Consider the following 18,416-nt stretch of genomic DNA (forward strand, 5'->3'; position numbering starts at 1 on the left):
GGTCAAACAAACACTTAAAATGAAGCAGATCGTGTGTATATATTATATTATGACACATAACAAATTACTACACGAATAAAACTAATTTGTATTTAGGAAGTCACATCCTTGGAAATAGGCTACTTATGAGAATTTGGGTTTTAACAAGTTAACATGTACAAGATACAGATCCACTGCTTATTGTGGGCTTTTTGTGCTGATTAAGATTTCTTTCATAGACACTATCTGTCAAAATATGTTTGTTTTTGAACAAGCTCAATTTGTAAATTATACAAATGTTTCAATATTTTCTACCAAAAGAACACCAGACAGTGAAGAGAGGGTTTATTTATAAAAAACACTTAGGTCATTTTTATAATGGAGACCAGAGCTTTGCTGATGGTTGGTGTTTTCAGGTGGGTGGGGTTGTATTTGGGGAATTTGGACCTATGACCTCAGCATCCTGCTGGCTCGTTAGTCAATTCAAACGGATCTCCATCACTGTACTAAAATGTTTTCCGGGATTTGTTGTCTATCACACAAGTGCAATTTTGTAATCTTCGATCAAGTAGGTAATGAACAGCTGTTTTGGGGGGGTCAGCTGGTGTTCACCGCCGAGTAGGTATTTTTCCGACAGCGTGTGAACGCAGCAGTTACATGCATGGTAACCGGGGCGGTTCTATGTTTGATAGAGCTGGGCGTGGGCTCGACGCTCCTCATCCCCTCTCCTCTCGCTCTCTCTCTCTCTCTGTGGAAGCACATTGTTCAACGCGGGCTCGTTTTACCCACAACCAATGAATGCCTTGGTGCATTTTACCTACTGAAAATTAAACACTCACTGGGAAAAGAGAATAAGGTGCAGATATCCGAAGACGGCGGGAAGCAAACCAAGAACATTTTGTTTCCCTCTTGAATACAGCTGAGAGGCAACAGAGTTGGAAGATTTTTTTTTCTTCTTCTTCTTCTCCGGTGGACGAAACGTCGCTCTTGTCGCTAATTAGACGCCTGCTTGTTGTAAGTATGCAGTGCACATTCCTGTGTCCAAAATATGTCGGCAGCCTCTGTATTTATCTGGTGGTAGGTTTGCTTTTTTTTCTTTCTTTTTTTGAAATGCTTTCAGTGATTTTGGCACGGCTGGAAATTGCGGTCCACTGTTACAACATGTTAGCTACAGTAGCTATCATAACATTTTAATTCACGCCCGGCGAGCTTTAACGTCATCTGTCGAGCTCAACAACTCATGCTCGCCTTTTTTTTTTCCTCCAGCCCTTTGAATATAATATGGATATTGCCTACACATCACATTGAAAAAAAGGAAAAAAGAAATGTCCATTTTGAGAAACAGTCTCTGTGAGTTCGGGTATTGAAACTTGGTTATGGAGGAATCTGATTGGACCGCGGATTTCCCCTTCTTTTCACTTGTAAAAACAGAAACCGAAGGCACTTAAATGAACATGACTGTATAGTGGCGAAATGACTTTGTGCGGCCTGTGTTTTTGTCCAGTGTAAAAAGACAGTCTTGAGTCTGAGGTTGCTGCTGCCGATAGTGGCCACAGACAAGAAGGGTGACGCCCCGTCACACTCAGTAGAAAACCGAATGTATCACTGCGGAAGTTAGATTCCATTACAAGGCATTTATAAAGCTGACGAGGAATAATTTATACTCTGGAAGCTGACTGTTAAAACTGTTTAGTAAGTTGGAAAAAGAAAAAAGAAGGCAAAGACGGCACAAATACCTCATTGACCATTAGGCTACTCAATTTTGGCCACAGTGGCTTCTAAACGAGAGGAGAAACCATGAACTCATCCAGAATTCATTTTTATTCATTATAAGAAGTAGAATAGAAACATTTAAGCTGGAGTTGTTTGTTTTATGTGTTTCTCTGTTGCCTTTATGGCATGTTATTGTCATTGACAGCTGTTCATACCTTATTCTGCTCACCACAATATCACTGTGGCTTATCTAAGCATCATACTATACGTGACATGTAACTCCTACATAGACCACATAAGTAGCTACAGTGCAAAGTAAAAGTCCACTGTCACCACTGAATTTGACATCGGCACCTGTAGTGTTCGGAGCCTATAGGTATAACATTGTGGCAGCTGGAAAACAGCTGGAGATAGTTCAGCCAGTGATGGAGGTGTGATCTGTTGTTGTCTGTCTCTGAATGGCTGAAGCCGGGGTGCTTTCCAGCTGACTCCTCTGGATACCAAGATTCTGTAAATGGCCTCCTTTTTTTATACTGCTTTCATTTACAGCTGTTTACTATGTTAGTTGTGCAGTGTGTGTGGCTTTGAAGACGGCTCAGGGAAGGCTTGTGTGTACATGTGAGGATATTTTCTGTTTTTGTTTGGGATTCTTTGGGAAAACTGACGGGGATCTTGTGCAGGTTAACTGGCAGATTTGTTTACATGACCCAAATTCTGCCTTGTGTGCACTTTGTTGCTTTTACGTGCCACTCAGACACAAATTTAAAAAAAAAAATGGACAAGAATGTCTCATTCGTCTGACTAGCCCAAAAAAAAAAAAGAGCAACTGATGAGTTTCGGGGTGTTTGGTGTCTGATGATAAGCCTTGTGGCTCCTCTAACTGGCAGGCCTTTGTGTGGAGGTCAGCTGGCCTTTTCATCTCTGCTGCTGCCTCCACTGTCTCACCCAGTCTGACAAGCTAAAAGGATGACCCAGTGGAGAAAAGGTCACTTGGACTCCAGTGCCTTTAAGAGCGGCTTGTTTAAGTGTGCGCACTCCTACTTCTCCTCTCCATCTGAATGTTTGGGATAATTATTAAATGGATGGTCCTTTTTGCGATATAGTCTAACAACTAGATTTATCAGATAGACTGGATGATAAAGAATCACTTCAAGCTCTCACTCACTTCTATTCATTGGCCCCGGAGAGCAGGAGAGTCATTCTTCAGATGCTGATCAAAACGTATGCTTGGATGCTGTTCAGGGGGATGATGTCATTGGTGAGCAGTGGGAGGGTGCAGTGGGCTACCGAGGCTTTAGGATGGCTCTTGGAGTCTCAGTGTTCGACTGTGGTGCCTCCCCAGAGAGGGTCTCCTTACCATCATTGCTCCATTAAAAATCTATTATCTCTGCAGTGGGCTTGTGGCTCTGCCAATATGGATTCTTTAACCAATTAAGCACTTTAATGGAGAGCAGAATGCATGTCAAGGAGGACGGCCATTCATGTACCCTCCTACTTGCACCGTGTGTTGAGGTCAGAGAGTTGTTTTCCAGGTTACGTGGAGTCATTGACTGTAATATTGACCGTTCTTATCAGAGCCATACGGTTGAATTAGCTTAGAAAATGCTGCAGAATGTTGTGCATTTTCATTATTGATTTCTTTATTTATTTATTCATTTTTTTCCAGTTTCCAGGTCAGCCCCTCCTTCCTGTGGCTGGCTGTGCCCTTGGCATATAGTAAGAGTGGCCCTCTCACTCCCTCGCCCACAGCCATTCTCCTTCCATCACCCCTCTCTCTGCTCTGTGCTCGCACCCTCCGTAAGCTGTCATGTAAGATTATCCTCTCGGTCCAGGCGGGGCTCTAGGGTTTCAAAACGAACTGTTAATTTCCCAGGCTGGAGGTGGCGAGCTATAAATAACCTTAAACACAGACATACTGTGTAGTGCTCTATGATCGGAAAGGGAGCAGCCATGTAAAGATTTGGGAGAGTTGGGGAGGAGAGGTCACCAACTTGTAGACAAGTCTCCAGCTATGGCTGTCTCAGAGTAGCCTAATCACTGTGAACAGCATAGGAGGGAAACTTTCTCTATTTGGCTTTTTTTCTTTGCTACAGGATTATTAATTGTGTCTTATGTAAAATTTAGAAAAATAAAAGAATATAGCTAGCTTTTTTAATAACCACATTTTATTCAACAATCTGCATTATGCAGTATCACAGATTCAAGGTTTTAGACTATACTATGCTCCTCCTCCCCCAGCAACCTCAATAGCATCAATACTACTAATATTGATAATTTAAGACATTAAATGAATACAGAATATTTGTACAACTTAGAAAAAGGAAGGGGGGAGGGGTGGGCGGTGGACAACTGGTCATGGACCAAATCAACATATTATTTTGACTGCCTGCACCCTACAAGGTCACCGTCTATTATGTATAATAGATACAGATACTCTGTTACATCTGCAGACAATAACCATTCATACTCACTGAGCCCCTGTACTGTACATGCACACAGCTGTGTCTGCATTTGGTCATGTTTCCCACACCTTAGCCCCAATGGGAAAGATTTCATTGACTCTAAGAGGGAGATGAGAGGCTGCCAATGTTTGTTGAATTTTTCAGCCGAGCCACTGACGGGAAAATTTGATCCTTTCCAATTTCAGAAATGATTGCAATTGTCTTCATGCTTTTTAAAATTTTTATACAGAGGTTACTGTTATTATTACTTCTGTATGTGTGTGTATGAGGGGGGCATGTGCAGATGTGGCCAACTGTTGCACATCTGGAGCAATTACTGACTGCACAGGTTAATCATGCGCTGACTGTAATTACTGTACAGTATGAAAATTAGGAGTTTAGAGGAGAACAAGGGAGGTGTGGCATTGCTACAGGGAAAAAGAAAGAGTGAGGTAAAAAGTTTATTATGCTAGGTCCCTGTGTGTGGATGAAATATGTAAAAAAACAATAGATTTTCATTGATGATTGGGTTCTCTCGTGGCTTTATCCTCATCCATCGTCTCTTATCTACACAAAGCTCAGTATGAGTCCCTCCCGACAACAAGTGGCTCTGAAAAAAAGCAACAGCATCTATCAATGATTAATTTTCCTATTCATCCCCATATGTATGTGTGGATTATTAATCAGCTGCTGACATGGCCTAGTTTGAGACGAGATGGCACTGCTGCTGTCTGTGTTTCTTTCTTTCTTTAGTCTCCCAGCAGCGGGCACGTGTGTATTGAATTTGCATTTTTAGGCTGTGTATACCAGTGGTTTGGCAGATGTACACTTGAGATGTGGTTATGTAGAAGAAAAGCAGCAACCAGCCATGTCAGAATCCGGAGAGTGGTGGTGGGTGTTTGCGAGAGTGCGGGTGTCAATCACTTCTGTTTTTATTTTGTGTGTCCTACATTTTTCCGTCTTTCTTACTCATAAGTTCCGTTCACTTTTGCTTTATTGGCACCAAGCCAGTGTGTATTACTAATATAACAGACTTGGTTGCTACTGTCAGACAAAGGCTCGTTACGCAGGGAAACCAAGGTCAGCCAACTATGGATGAGGTGAAGAATATGATGGTGTGGTGGGCGCGAAGTGAATCTTGGTAGAAGGTTAAAGAACAGAAACATGGGAGAGATCCTCTCGCTCATTTTCACAGCATCTGTCGTCTTGGACTGGGAATAACTTTGCGAAGACAGATCCAGAAACTAATGATTGTGCTCAGGTGTAAAGATTTGCTGTATTTTATGTTATAAATAGATAGAGATTGATCATTTATACATTTCTGTTCTCCAGTGTCTTAATATTTATTGGCTAGCATATAAATGTATTTCGCTAATATTGGCTTCTATATTGTGGTGAACAAATCTTTTGACACTTAATAGACAATACTGTTGGTCGATTGGGAAAAAGCAGCAGCAGATTAACAGATAACGTAAAGACAATCCAATTGCATACTGTTTTATTCAAACACAGAGAAGTAGTTCCTGGCAGCCAGCCACTGATGTGAATTCTTGCCCCGTCTTGAGCTCGTAGCCTTCAGTGACCAAAGGTGCTCCACCGTCTGCCGGCCCTGTACGACGAGTCATCCCTCTTTGCACAGCTGCTGTTTATTTGGCCAGAACAGGCTCCGAGCGGCGAGGGCTGGCCGCACGGCTCGGCCATGGGCTCTATCTGTACTCCAGCCAGGGCCAACTGCACTGTGTACCAGGTTGATTTATTTACAGTGAGGGAAGAAGGAAGTTAAATGTTTGGCCACAAGATTGAGGGGTCAGGATAATTCCCTTCCTGTTGTGCTTGAGAATTATAGCAGCAAGGGTGTTTTTACAAGGCGGACGTTGTTGATATTGGTGATAGCGGTCGGTCAGAGCTACCTGTTCCATTAAGGTCAGCAGTGGCTTTACGGGATCACAGGGAGCGTGTTGCTAGAACATGTGTGTGTCCGTGTGTCACTGAACGAGGCCAGCTAGATGGCTGTGTCTTGTCTTCAGTTAACAAGTCTGCTTTTCTTTTGTCAATCATTAACATCAGTCAACCAGTCTCGGTCCTGGCTAATCTTAGTGCACAGTTACACACACTTTCAGACACAAATAACACTGAGCGAGTTTTTTTTTTACAGAGGTGCAATGCAGACAACCAAACCCAGAGACACATTTAGGAGCAGTGTCTGTTGCTTTTCTCTTATGGCAGAATTAGCTTTGTAAGTTTAGTTGGCGTGTCGTTCCTTCATGAGACTTTTACAGAAGCGTGTTCCCAACACCTGTTACTACTCCTCTCTTTCTACAAGTCAAGTTTAAAAGCTGTGTGTGTGTGTGTGTGTGTGTACTCCCTGGAGGATAAACCACAAGAGAGTGGGTGTGTGTGTGTGTGTGTCTTCGTCTTCTACTCGGGCCGGCCGAAGCGCTGACATTCACCGCTCTTGAGTGAGCAGCGAGGAGTTTGTGTTACTGAGCTACGCGGAGTGCATTTTATGTTCGGGGGGCGGCAGTTGGTGTCCTGAAGAAGGTAAAACAGCATATGTGACCCGCGGCGCTCGTGAAATCCTGACAGATTGATTACACACTGTAGCAGGTGGTGCAGGTTGGTGATTATTATTTTTGTCAGCTCAGTTAGCATTCAGCAAAGTGAGACAGTGGCAATGAGCAGACTGAGATGTTTAACCTCACGTGACCTTTTTTTATTCTTGACTGCTCCGCCTTAACAACGAGAGAGGCTGCTTTTTAAGGAAGAGAGACTTTTAGGTTTCACTTGGTGTTTGGGTGGACTTGCTGTGTCAAAAAGGGCGTAATATGAGTCTGAATCTGTCCAAAATTTGACGTATAATGGCGTGAAAACATCTGGAGCTCAGTTTTTAGCTAATGTGTCAAACAGAAAGTGGAACTAAACAGCCACTGAGGGATTTTGCAATCTCTCAGGTAAATAGGAAACCCCAGTGATTTTCCCATCTGTCATTAGAGATGTCACTGTGATGTGATAATCACAACCGATGCTTGTATGATGTCAAACTGAGGCTGTAACCACGGTTGCGGCTGGATCTATTGGTCACACCAGCCCCGGCCTGTGTGTATTTAATTCCTCTGGATGGCTTCATGTTTTTCCATCACTGACTCATCGTGTCTTCGACAGGGCCTGGTACTAGGTCATTTTTAGGTCATAGATTTGGTTTCTTTTTTTGGGGTCAATTTGCAATAAGCTGAGTCATACATTGTCACTGTATGTAATGATAACGCCCAGATGACTTCTCTCTTTACCAGTTGACGCAACACGCGTGGAATTTCACTGGCCAGCAGCAGCAGACAGCGCTGTGGCGGGTTGTTGATGTCAGGATGCATGATGTGCGTGCCTTTGTACTGGCTCGTGTCTATACATGTACACACATGCAGGGCCCCAGCTGACTCAATAGCTCAAACTGCGATAACGTAATTGAGCCAAGCTTTTCAGCAAAATTTCCACGTTTACTGAGCAAACTTTGTTTTTGTGGTCAAATCCGGATTAGTTAGCAATACTCCACCTATAGCTCTCTGCTTTCTACTTTCTGCTGCTGTCAGTAGGTTGTTGATAAAGGGATGAGAACCCAATAAACTGTGGCAACCCTGAACTTTTGACCCAAGGTGAAAGAGAATATATGCACCACACCCAATAATTTAAAAACCTGCCTTCAATAAATGGGAATGGGAAATTCCTTTTGTGGGATACACATTTCCCTTTTTTTGAGTAACATGCAAAACATGGTTTGAAATTCAACCACTATAAAAAAATATATGTCCTCCAATGTGGGAACTGCTTTACTTAAGGGGTATTTCATGGCAAATTCGCCTATTGCCATAATCCCCGAGTAGGTTTAATTGTTGGTGCAAGCTGTTTTGAGATCGGCTGAATTTGCCAAAATGTTGAAATATCCCTTTAATTAAACGACTCTGTTTTCAACTGGCCCAGGTTCATACATTCTTGTAAAGGCAGTGTTCACCTGTGTCAGTTTTAGCCTTCACAAAATGGACATCACTTATTCTTTCTCAAGAGACTGGCATGTTTCTTTAATAACTCGCTGTGATTTACAGTCAGGGCATCGACTAGACCTATTAAGTGAGTTCAGTAGGTCCACAGGGGGCAACTGCAGGTACACCTGGTGTCATAAAATCCTCTTTTAGGTCTCTCATTTTGTTGCTGTAGATTGATCCCTGTGGAATAACCAAGCCAACCCAACAAAAGCAAAACAATATTGGCAATAGCTTAGCTTTGTTAGGAATGGACAATTACATTTCTTTTACACATATTTTTTTTTTTTTACATCTTTACACATTTTTAGATCTTTTTATTTTCAGCTCTTGTTTTTACTTCATTCTTGTGGTGTTTTTCAACAGACAATTTTTGGCCGAGGCGTCTCTCACCTTGGGTTCAAAAGAGGCATGAGTAATGTGAAGCCTGAGTGATGAGGATCAGTCTACCAGTGTCGTGCCCCTCCTTTCTCTCCCTCCCTGCCTCCCTAGCTCTCCCTCTCACACACACCCTCTCTCTGCTGCTCATACTGAGCGGGAGAGGATTGGAACATTGAGTACCTTCAGCACATTTTTCACATTCCCCTTTGAGGGTCTCAACCTCAGCCCCCACTACACACACACACACATATACACACTCACACCCATACACTCCAACACATTCACACAAAACACTAATGTTTCTCACCCCTGGACTGTAGTGACAATGCATAATATGTTTTCTCTCCACCACTGGCTATGAACCGCATCATAGCAGGGCAGTGGCGGAGAATATCATGCCAAAGCTGTTGTGTGTCAGTTGCTCTGATAATGTGTATATGTGTGTAATACTGTATGCTAACCTGCACCTTTCTCTAATTCCCTTTCGTCTCTCCAGCAGTGGTGTGTGTGTGGCGAGCAGCAGCAGCAGCAGCAGCAGCGGCAAAGATGACGGAGTATAAGCTGGTGGTGGTAGGAGCTGGAGGCGTGGGCAAGAGTGCACTCACCATTCAGCTCATCCAGAACCACTTTGTGGATGAATATGACCCCACCATAGAGGTATGACTCTGTTCTGCGTGTTTTGCACATCATTCTTGTTGTGTCAGGTTTGTTTTTGGGTGGAAGGTTACTGAAGCCGTATTGTTTCAGACAAAAGCTCTCCCCTGCTCCCCCTTGAACCGCTGCGTGGATGTACACCTCTTTACACCCATGTGATGGTTTGTGATTGTTTCACACAATCGTCCAGACCCATGTCAATGCTTGAAGAACATAGTCTAAACCCGGAGACGACAGCTCAGTCCCAAACCAAGCAAATTTAATTTCATTAATTGGTTAATCAAATGGCAAGGCAGAGAAAGACACATCCACTCCGTCCTTCTTTGTAATTCTTATATTCTCATGAAAATAAGACATTGCAAAGAGAAGAGGGAAGCCAGTGAGAGTGTTTTCTCCTCTTTTCTCTCTTTTTCTCCCTCTCTGACTCCACTCTATCCCTCTCTTTCTCACCACGCCTGCCTCTGGCCAGACAATGTCCTTTTTGTGTATTTGCATTCCTGGCCCCTATGCTCTAACAAACAAAGGGACGGCACTCCATGTTTTTGTGTCTGCGTGTTGGAAGGCTAAACATTGGCTCCGATGCCCTGCTCCTCTGATCCCTTGTTGTTCATTTGACCTCGAAGAGCACAGGGAATTAATAACACATACCACTTAATACGCAGTCAGTTGACTTCACGTCTCTAGGTCTTTGCGTACGTACATGCTGCTTTGCTCTTTGCACAGCGACCGAGGCCACGGACGTGACGTCCTCAGCGACAGCAACTGACCCACAGTTGCCTCAAATCCCACAAGTTCTGCTCATTCACACATTTCACTGGTGTTTTTTTTGTTACCACTTCTCTAAACGTTGGAGTTTCTCCCCTTCTCCCTGCAGGACTCGTACAGGAAACAAGTCGTGATTGACGGGGAGACCTGCCTGCTGGACATCCTGGACACTGCAGGTCAGGAGGAGTACAGCGCCATGAGGGACCAGTACATGAGGACAGGGGAGGGTTTCCTGTGCGTCTTTGCCATCAACAACACCAAGTCTTTTGAGGACATTCACCAGTACAGGTGTGTGTGTGTGTGTGTGTGTGTGTGTGTGTGTGTGTGTGTGTGTGTGTGTGTGTGTGTGTGTTTGTGTGTATATCAAATAAGGACAGAGAGCAGAAGGCACAGCATTGTGATATTGACATTGAGCATGTCGAGATCTATTGTTGCAGATGTGAACATGTGTATTCACTGGTCAGGTTACAGACCAGTCAGGGTGGAGTTAGTTCAGGCACAAAAAAAATGGCTTCTGTTCTGTTAGTCCTCCTCTAAGCTTCTGTGTATGTGCATTTGTATATGCAGTGTGTGTTACAGGGACTCCCATGGGTGTGTTGGGGGTGGGGTGGGGGTGTATACGTCTCTGTGCCAGCTCTCTGCAGTAGTGGGGTGATGTCATGCTGTAGCGTTTAACACGGCTAAAGAAAGCTTAGCCCCCAACTGGAGGATTACAGCACGATGCCAATGAAATCGATCCTGACTCAATTAGAGGAGCGAGGAGAGGTAGCGCTCCCAAGGACAGGGAAGGGGAAAGAAAAGGGAGGGGGGGGGGAGATGACAGCGTTCTCTGTCTTTGCCACATTCTGTCTTGCTCATCACATCAGACACCAACATGCCAGTTTTACACGTGGCCTGTATGAGGCTTGCATATTTGCTTTGCCACTTCCTTCACAGTTATGCCGGGGTTTTTTGAGTTTATTGCACACACACATTTGTTTGACTTGCTGCAGGCCAGTGAGTTTTTTTTTTTTCTCCCACTGTTAAACCTTTGTGCAGCTTGTGAAAGCATGCATGGATCTTTGGCTGGGTGTTAGAATAGGTGGTGGCCCAGTTAGAGCTGTTGAGTTATTTAAAGATCTGTCATCTGTTATACAGGCAACGATTGTCTGAGGTATTTTTCCAAAACTTCCCAGTGTTGTCAGTGTACTTACACTTCATGGCAACTGCTTAAAACTGGACAGGTCATCTTAACAGTATATTCTGTATATTCCTCCTGGTTGAGAATATTATAGGCATTCTTGATAATGCCTATAATAAGACTTTACCTGCTTCACCCTGAACAGGTAAAGACGTGCGCTTTGCCGTCAAGTCTCAGAGCAAGTGTGGTCATAAACACCATAATCAGTGTTGACTGCAGCTGGGCTAGGCTGACTGTAGTGGCTATATCCTGCTGCACTGTGGCTGGGGGAGAAGAAGGGCTGAGCTGATTGATCTGACCCACTCCTCTCACTCAGTTCCCCCTGGCTGCCTAGCGTTTGGCGCTGGCTGCTGTAGGGATGAGGTAATGCTGTTTGCCGCCTGCCTGTTGTCCATCCCTACCCCTCCCTCCCCTCCCTTCCACCTCCCTCCTTCAGCAGTGCAGCACAGCCCAGCACCAGCGGGGCCCTGGCTCTTCCTCAGGGTCCTAGAGCTCCCCGGGTGGTTGGTTCTCCAGTGGTGAAGCTGCTGCTGCTGTTGTTTATGAAGCTGGAAAGGATTTTCAATATGTCACCGTGATAAAACTGTGCAGAGATGGGGTTGTTGAGGACACGCCCAGAGTTCTTTTGCAAATGAAATGTCAGTTATTGCAATTTCCTTTTGTTTTGCAATTCACAGAGAACAGATTAAACGCGTAAAGGACTCTGACGATGTGCCCATGGTGCTTGTGGGAAACAAATGTGACCTCCCAGCGCGCACAGTGGACACGAGGCAAGCCCAGGAACTTGCACGCTCCTACGGCATCCCTTACATTGAGACCTCTGCCAAGACACGACAGGTAGGTGGTGGTGAACATTAACACACGCTGTACATGCACTGTCTCTTTTCCTCTCTTACATTTAAGACCACAAACTCACAAATGTACCTGATTCATACTGCATCAGTCTAATCAACAATTTATGGCCGCGTTCTGATGATGGCCCTGTAATATTTGTTTATGTTGTGAGGTGTGTAATGGCGCGCGCATTAACACATGAAGCACAGTGCATGGCCTGCGGCACGATGTGATTTGTGTTGCTGGGAACATTTTATTATGCTGCAGGCGATGACTCATAGCCAGGTTACCTTAGCTGGAGAACAGAGCTACAGTATGTGAAAAGGCCTCGGAAGGACAAGTCACCACACAGCTCCCACTGTCTGACTCACTGTGACACTTTATGTAGGTTCATACAGACTCACACATTCATCACCACAACAAGCTGGATTCAAATGGTGGAGCATGTAAAGAACCAAGCAATGACGTCATATTAGTTATTATGATTTCTTGATTAAGGGTACCTGAAATGGTCAGGGTTGCCATGGTAATGTTGCAAAAACCTCTCAACGGTGAGTACACCTGAGAGGTTTGATGTCAGTTCTAATGCGGCATGTTCTGCTCATAATCTTTTGTTCTAAGCTTCTGTATGTGGCTTTTACTGAGCTGTGTGTTTCTATGTGTGTTTACAGGGAGTAGAGGACGCCTTCTACACACTGGTCAGGGAGATCAGACAGCATAAACTGAGGAAGCTGAACCCACCTGATGAGAGCGGTCAGGACTGTATGAGCTGTCGCTGTGTGGTATCGTGATGCAGGTAAGACAAAATGTACATTTATCTCTTGACGCAATAATATAATAAGTAAATTGGACTGTTATACTGGAACTTGACACTAGAACTGTAAGGGAAAAATGAATGTGAATCCATATTTCTCCCCAGTAAATTTGATTATGTGACAGTTTCCCCAGAAACAGCTAAATGTCACTAACATCTGTTCTTCTCTTGTGTCATTTCATTCTGCAGCTGACTGTTGCACGTTGAGGAAAAATGCTACAGCGCGTAGTGGCAGCATGGACTTTAATATAGAAAGATAAAACAACTCAATGATGAAATATAAACTTTTTCAAAAAGAGGATGATTGAAGTAAACGCTCTCAAGGAAACCACCAGAGCTGACTGAACCATAGACCTTTTTATGGAAAGGATGATTTTGGATTGTTGCCGAAGTGGCTAGCCTGAACTAGCCTGGTCCTGGTCCTGGTCCCATTTTTTGGTCCACACGTCGACCTGTGAGCAACACCACTATGACTCTTTGTCAACTCCATTGTGGTCTCGCTGGGTAGCTCCACAAGTTTTCTGCTAACTTATTGTTTTCAGTCTCAACACTGGTCTTAAAGGGGGTGTCACCAACCACCCTCCCGCCTTGAACGCCTAATTCCACTCCTCCCCCACCTGACCACTGGAAGGACTGACTGACTTAAATGGAAAAGACTGGAATGGACATTTAGTTACCCCAACACCTCTTACATAAATGTACATCTCCATCCCACCCTGCCTGCCTTTGGCTCCCCTCGAATGGCTTTGTAGTCCCTTCATGATACTGAATTCAGGGGGGTGGAGGCTGACGTGGGAATGGCTATAATTTGTTGTTGTTGTTTAACAGTTAGCCTATCTGTAAAAGTCTTCAATTTAGTTTCTGATGTGGAGCTTCTTTTTGTGATTGGAAGATGCGAATGTCACTGAGCACTATGTGAGCAAGGGTGTTTATTTCTGATGGCACCTGATTTGACAGTTTTCATGACCTGCCCAATGTAGTTGGAATTCCTTTTTCAGGGTAGATATCTTGAATGGAGAATCTGAAGATAGATGACTTTCCAGAATGCAGCTGCCTTCTCTCCTTTCAGATGTTTTTTTTTTTTTAAGCTAAGACTTGTCTTCGTGGAATAATAATAGTAATGGCTAGTGTACGTAGGTTCTGGTGCAATAGGATTCTTTACTGTCCGATTTACACAAAGTATTGGGAATAAACCACCTCTCGTGACTACTTATTTTCCTGTTTTACTTTGGTTTAGGAAGGAGAGGTACAGTGCATGAAAATGTAGACATCTTTGCAATTCCTAAAGCTGGAGAGGTTGCCTGTAGAATAGGAGGAAAGCCCTACACTTGTACAGTTACACAGCGGCAGATTATGGTTTTAAATGAAATAAGAACCGGTTGATTTTTTTTAGATTGTGAGAATTGTTCCTTGTGGTTAATAAGGCTCAGGAATCAGGGTCCAGGAAGGTCTCCTGGAGACCAGGGTTTCACCCAGGATGTCACCAGTTAGCTTTGCAGAGTGTAATGCACAAGTCCTGCCTCAGAGTCAAACTTCAGTTTTCCCACACACCATGCTATCCTCAAACTGCTTCTCTCTCTGTCTCTGTCTCTGTCTCTCTCTCTCTCTGTCTCTCTCTGTCTGTCTCTCTCTCTCTGCCACCTCAGCTCTTCAGATGAACAATAAAAGGTCAGGTGCTAATTATGCCATCATAACCATATTTACTTTATGTGTGGGACTGTTGTGTGTAACAAGTGATGGATATTGGTTTTATCGGAGTGCAACGCTTTGTTTCTTAACAATGACTAGCTTGTGCTCTCCACAACTGCATTAATTTACTGCCTAAATGAAATGGACTGCTCTGTGTTTACTTGGCCTTATGTTAGCTAGTTTGTACCTCATGTATGCAGCAAGCACGACCTTAGACAATTGTGTGTTCTGTTTGCTGCATTGTTTTGTTTATGTTTGACTGTGTGCGACTAAAAAGATATAGAAGTGTGTTGATTTTAGACATGCGCTGTACAGAATTTGAATGACAGGACAGGCCCCTAAAACACTACACTGATTTTTTTTTTTTTGAAAGGTGCTTCTTTGTAAGGGCATGTGAGTCTGAATATGATTCTGTTTAACACAACTGAAAATGAAAAACAAAACAAATTAAAGAGAATTCTTCAGACGCCCAGAAGAAGCCAACTTGTCTTGCTCTCATGTTCATATGACATTAAATTCCCTAGGACATATGATGGTAACTGCTAGAAAATGTTACTTTTAGTCCAGATCATACTATAACAAATTTAGAGAATTGGTAATGTATGAAAATGTACGGAGTATCAGACACTACAGGCAGGTTTCGGTAACAACCTTCAGATGCAAACCTCAGACATCTCAGACCTCTTAACATGAAAGACGTCAAATGTAATTTTGCCATTGTCTCTTTTAATAGAAACAAAGTTATTTTTTATTGATTTTGTACAGTTAAAGTGACTTTTTTTCACTTATGATAACATCAGTCTAGTTACTGTATGGATGAAAGTGGTCAACTTGTTTTTATCAATTAACTGTTCATTTCTCTGCTTAGAGGACACATATGAACTGTGAATGTGTTTAAGTCTTTGGATATTGTTTGACATAAGCCTCGTTTTTAAAATTTACAATACTGAAATAATGCAGGGGTTGGTCCCACTCCGGGCTGTGTTGTTCCTAACTTTTATTTCGTCACCCATTGTACTCAAACCTTCTAATGGTAAAAGAGCGTGGAGTTTGTAACATGTAACTACGGTCCCAATAGTAGCGTATGCTTGTCCTCTCCCTGTCGATCTTTAAACAGTACATTCATAATAATACCATAGAATTCCACAAATCTATGCATTCAAATTCCCATTGCATTAGAATATCACTGTCATGTTTCCGCAGGGATACTCCAGCCAGCAAACCACAACAAGTATACAGGTCAGAAAACCTGGCGAGCATGACAAAGACTGCACGGACCATTGGGAGTTTTGCACAAGGATACAGTGGGCTCAAGGGCTTGTTTCTCGCCTTGCTAACTGTGGAATGGATGCGTGGAAGGAATTTGTGAAAATGTCAACTGTTTAGCTATTTAAGATGTATTTACTCTTTGAAAATGTGGCAAAATGTATTGCAGGACAGGAATAAAGATGTCAAGATGAAACTGTGTCTGGATCCTTCAACTGTCAAACTACCATGTTCCACTTACATTTTGAGATTTGCTGCCACCTACAGGCTACTCTGTATATTGAGTATAACAATCATTGACAAGGACTTTTTTTTCTTCTGAAAAAAATCAAAACAATTTTAACTGTTCCTCAGTGAGTGTAAATGCAGCGGATGTGTATATAAACGGTCTTTACAAATCTTTTCCCTGTTTGCCTGGAGGGATCATAATGTGCTTTTTAACAATGTGGGTAAGTCCAGCAGTGATAGAGGTTCAAAGGACGGTCATAAACCTCGTGCTGACGTGAGTTTTACCATCAGCAGTGCTGTTTATGAGAAGTTTTGGCTTGAACAGGTGAACCAGCCACACCTCCACTCTGGGCATGTCACTCTACAAAGAGAAAAACAAATGAGACCACAGTGACCTCACAGATAAACACTTCCTTTATTTTTCCCCATGTAATCTACCCATGGTGTCAATGTATGCATTTCATATCAGTTCTGATGTTATTTGGTCACTTCCAGCAACTGAAAGGGAAACAAGGAAATGCAGGAAAAGCTGTAGGATTGAAAGATAGGAAGCTCAGTGAGGCATGGCTTAACATTATTTCTGATTTAATTGTATACGTCAATTCATATGTTATATAGGCTACTGTATGTAGACTTGAGCTAATTTTAAAGATGTTGGACAACAGACAGTCTTTGTTTGACAGTGGTTACAGGTCAAGATCATTATTGAAAGCACTTTGCAAAAATGATGGTAAGTGGTGAGGAAGTGCAAAACAGCAATGGACTTCGGTACTGATACATCAGCAGGGTGATCCTAACAATGACCTCACCTGACCAATGAGATTAAAAAAAAAAAAAGAAGCAGAAAGAAACCCAGCACTGGGCAGCTTTGTCATAAATTACAAATCAATATTATGCTGTCTTCCAATCTTGTTTGTTCAAGCCATGTAGCTTTCTTTTTAGGGCAGACAATTTGCATAATTGTGAAACTCTTCTATTACTGGCTCTTAAAGGTCATAAAAGATATGAGGTTATCCATAAACCCCAGAGAGACAGGTAGATAGACAGACAGACACAGGGTGAGGACTGGGACACGGTAAAATTAATATTTTCCTTTTGGATAAACCACAAACATGTCATACGGTATGGATACCATAAAGAAAATGCTTCCAAAGGTAAGAATAATCATTAACAATTGAGAGAAAAATTATTTTTCTCTCCCTAACCTGTACATAAACAAGGAACTGTATTGATAGTTGTTCTTCTCAGTGATTGTTTTTTCTCCTTTGGTTTTCAAGGCTTATGTTCGCAAACATGTGGCTCATGAAATATATGCTGTAACGACTCAGTTCAGAAATCTTGTGCCCATAATGGATAAATATGGTAAGATGCAAAAATATATATATTAGCTCACCATCTGTTGCTCAGCTTATTCAATATGTGGTTGATGTTAACAAGTACTGGAAATGATACAATCCATTTTCACACAGTTTACAATGATGGGACCAGAAAGAACTTGATGACTCTCACCGGAACTATTCCTGTCTTATATAATGGTAACAATCATTTCACATTTTTTACTGTAATCCCTTTTTATCAGCTGTATTGCAATCAGATGTTCGCTTTCATGTTGATTCTGGTCATTTGAAATAACAAAAATAAAAAGACATCACTGGGAATATGTAAAATAAAATATACCCTTTCCCTTGTTTTTATACAAGACAAGACCTATAACATCCCCATATGCTTGTGGCTTGAGGAAAGCTACCCCCAGACTGCACCCATCTGCTATGTCAGACCCACACATGAGATGATGATCATCACGGGAAAGTTTATCTCCAGCAATGGTGAAGTGATGATGCCTTACCTGGAAGAGTGGAAGAATGTGAGTATATATGTGAACATAATGGGACTGCATAAGGTACACAGGAATATAAGATTTAATTTGAAAGGAAAAGGGGTAGGCATAAATAAGTATTCACTTCAGCCTACTCCTTTTTGGACATGAAATATACCTTCCAACATGTTTATTTATTGAAACAATTTAACCTTTTGCTTTGTTTAGTTTTCACATGTCTGTTTTTTTTATTATTGTTATTATTATTTTACTACTGTACTGAAAAATGATCTTGCTCTTTGACAAGATTGACTGGAACAGGGTTGATAAGGAATGATAGTTGCTGGCACTGCATGTTCAGCACAGTGTGGTTCAGAGCTTTAAGGCCGTGCTACTTTGGTGCATGTAACTTTTCCTTTCCTTTATCAGGGTGAGTGTGACCTTGTAAGCCTGCTACAGGTGATGATTGCCATATTTGGAGACTTTCCTCCAGTGTGTATGCAGGCTCCTCAACCAGAACCCGAGCAGGCCTCATGTAAGTAACACTCAAACTGTCAGACAGCAAGGCTCCATGTTGTTTCAAACCAACAACAGTGTCGATGCCCTAGATACAAGCTGATGTTGA

The 18,416-nt window shown here is 42.6% G+C and overlaps 1 protein-coding gene across 2 annotated transcripts; it reads left to right on the plus strand.

The window, feature by feature from the left end:
* The first annotated feature begins 740 nt into the window (after positions 1-740).
* LOC310987052 (GTPase HRas) lies at positions 741-15,917 on the plus strand. Of its 2 annotated transcripts, none has more exons than XM_083973199.1 (6): positions 741-993; positions 9,042-9,202; positions 10,074-10,252; positions 11,822-11,981; positions 12,650-12,774; positions 12,982-15,917. In XM_083973199.1, exons 2-5 carry the CDS (start codon positions 9,092-9,094, stop codon positions 12,767-12,769), a joined length of 570 nt encoding a protein of 189 aa, XP_083829325.1. In that variant the 5' UTR covers positions 741-993; positions 9,042-9,091; the 3' UTR covers positions 12,770-12,774; positions 12,982-15,917. The 2 variants fall into 2 exon arrangements, with proteins under 2 accessions (XP_083829325.1, XP_083829326.1); XM_083973200.1 differs by lacking the exon at positions 741-993 and adding an exon at positions 6,594-6,674.
* The last annotated feature ends 2,499 nt before the right edge of the window (positions 15,918-18,416 follow it).

Source organism: Trachurus trachurus (assembly GCF_905171665.1).
Source record: "Trachurus trachurus genome assembly, chromosome: 6".
NCBI lineage: Eukaryota > Metazoa > Chordata > Actinopteri > Carangiformes > Carangidae > Trachurus > Trachurus trachurus.

Bases quoted from the DNA above. Each gene is read 5' to 3' on its own strand.
- LOC310987052 (XM_083973199.1), top strand. From the start codon at position 9,092: ATGACGGAGTATAAGCTGGTGGTGGTAGGAGCTGGAGGCGTGGGCAAG. The intron at 9,203-10,073 runs GTATGACTCTGT...TTCTCCCTGCAG, and splicing joins AATATGACCCCACCATAGAG to GACTCGTACAGGAAACAAGT. The intron at 11,982-12,649 runs GTAGGTGGTGGT...GTGTGTTTACAG, and splicing joins CCTCTGCCAAGACACGACAG to GGAGTAGAGGACGCCTTCTA.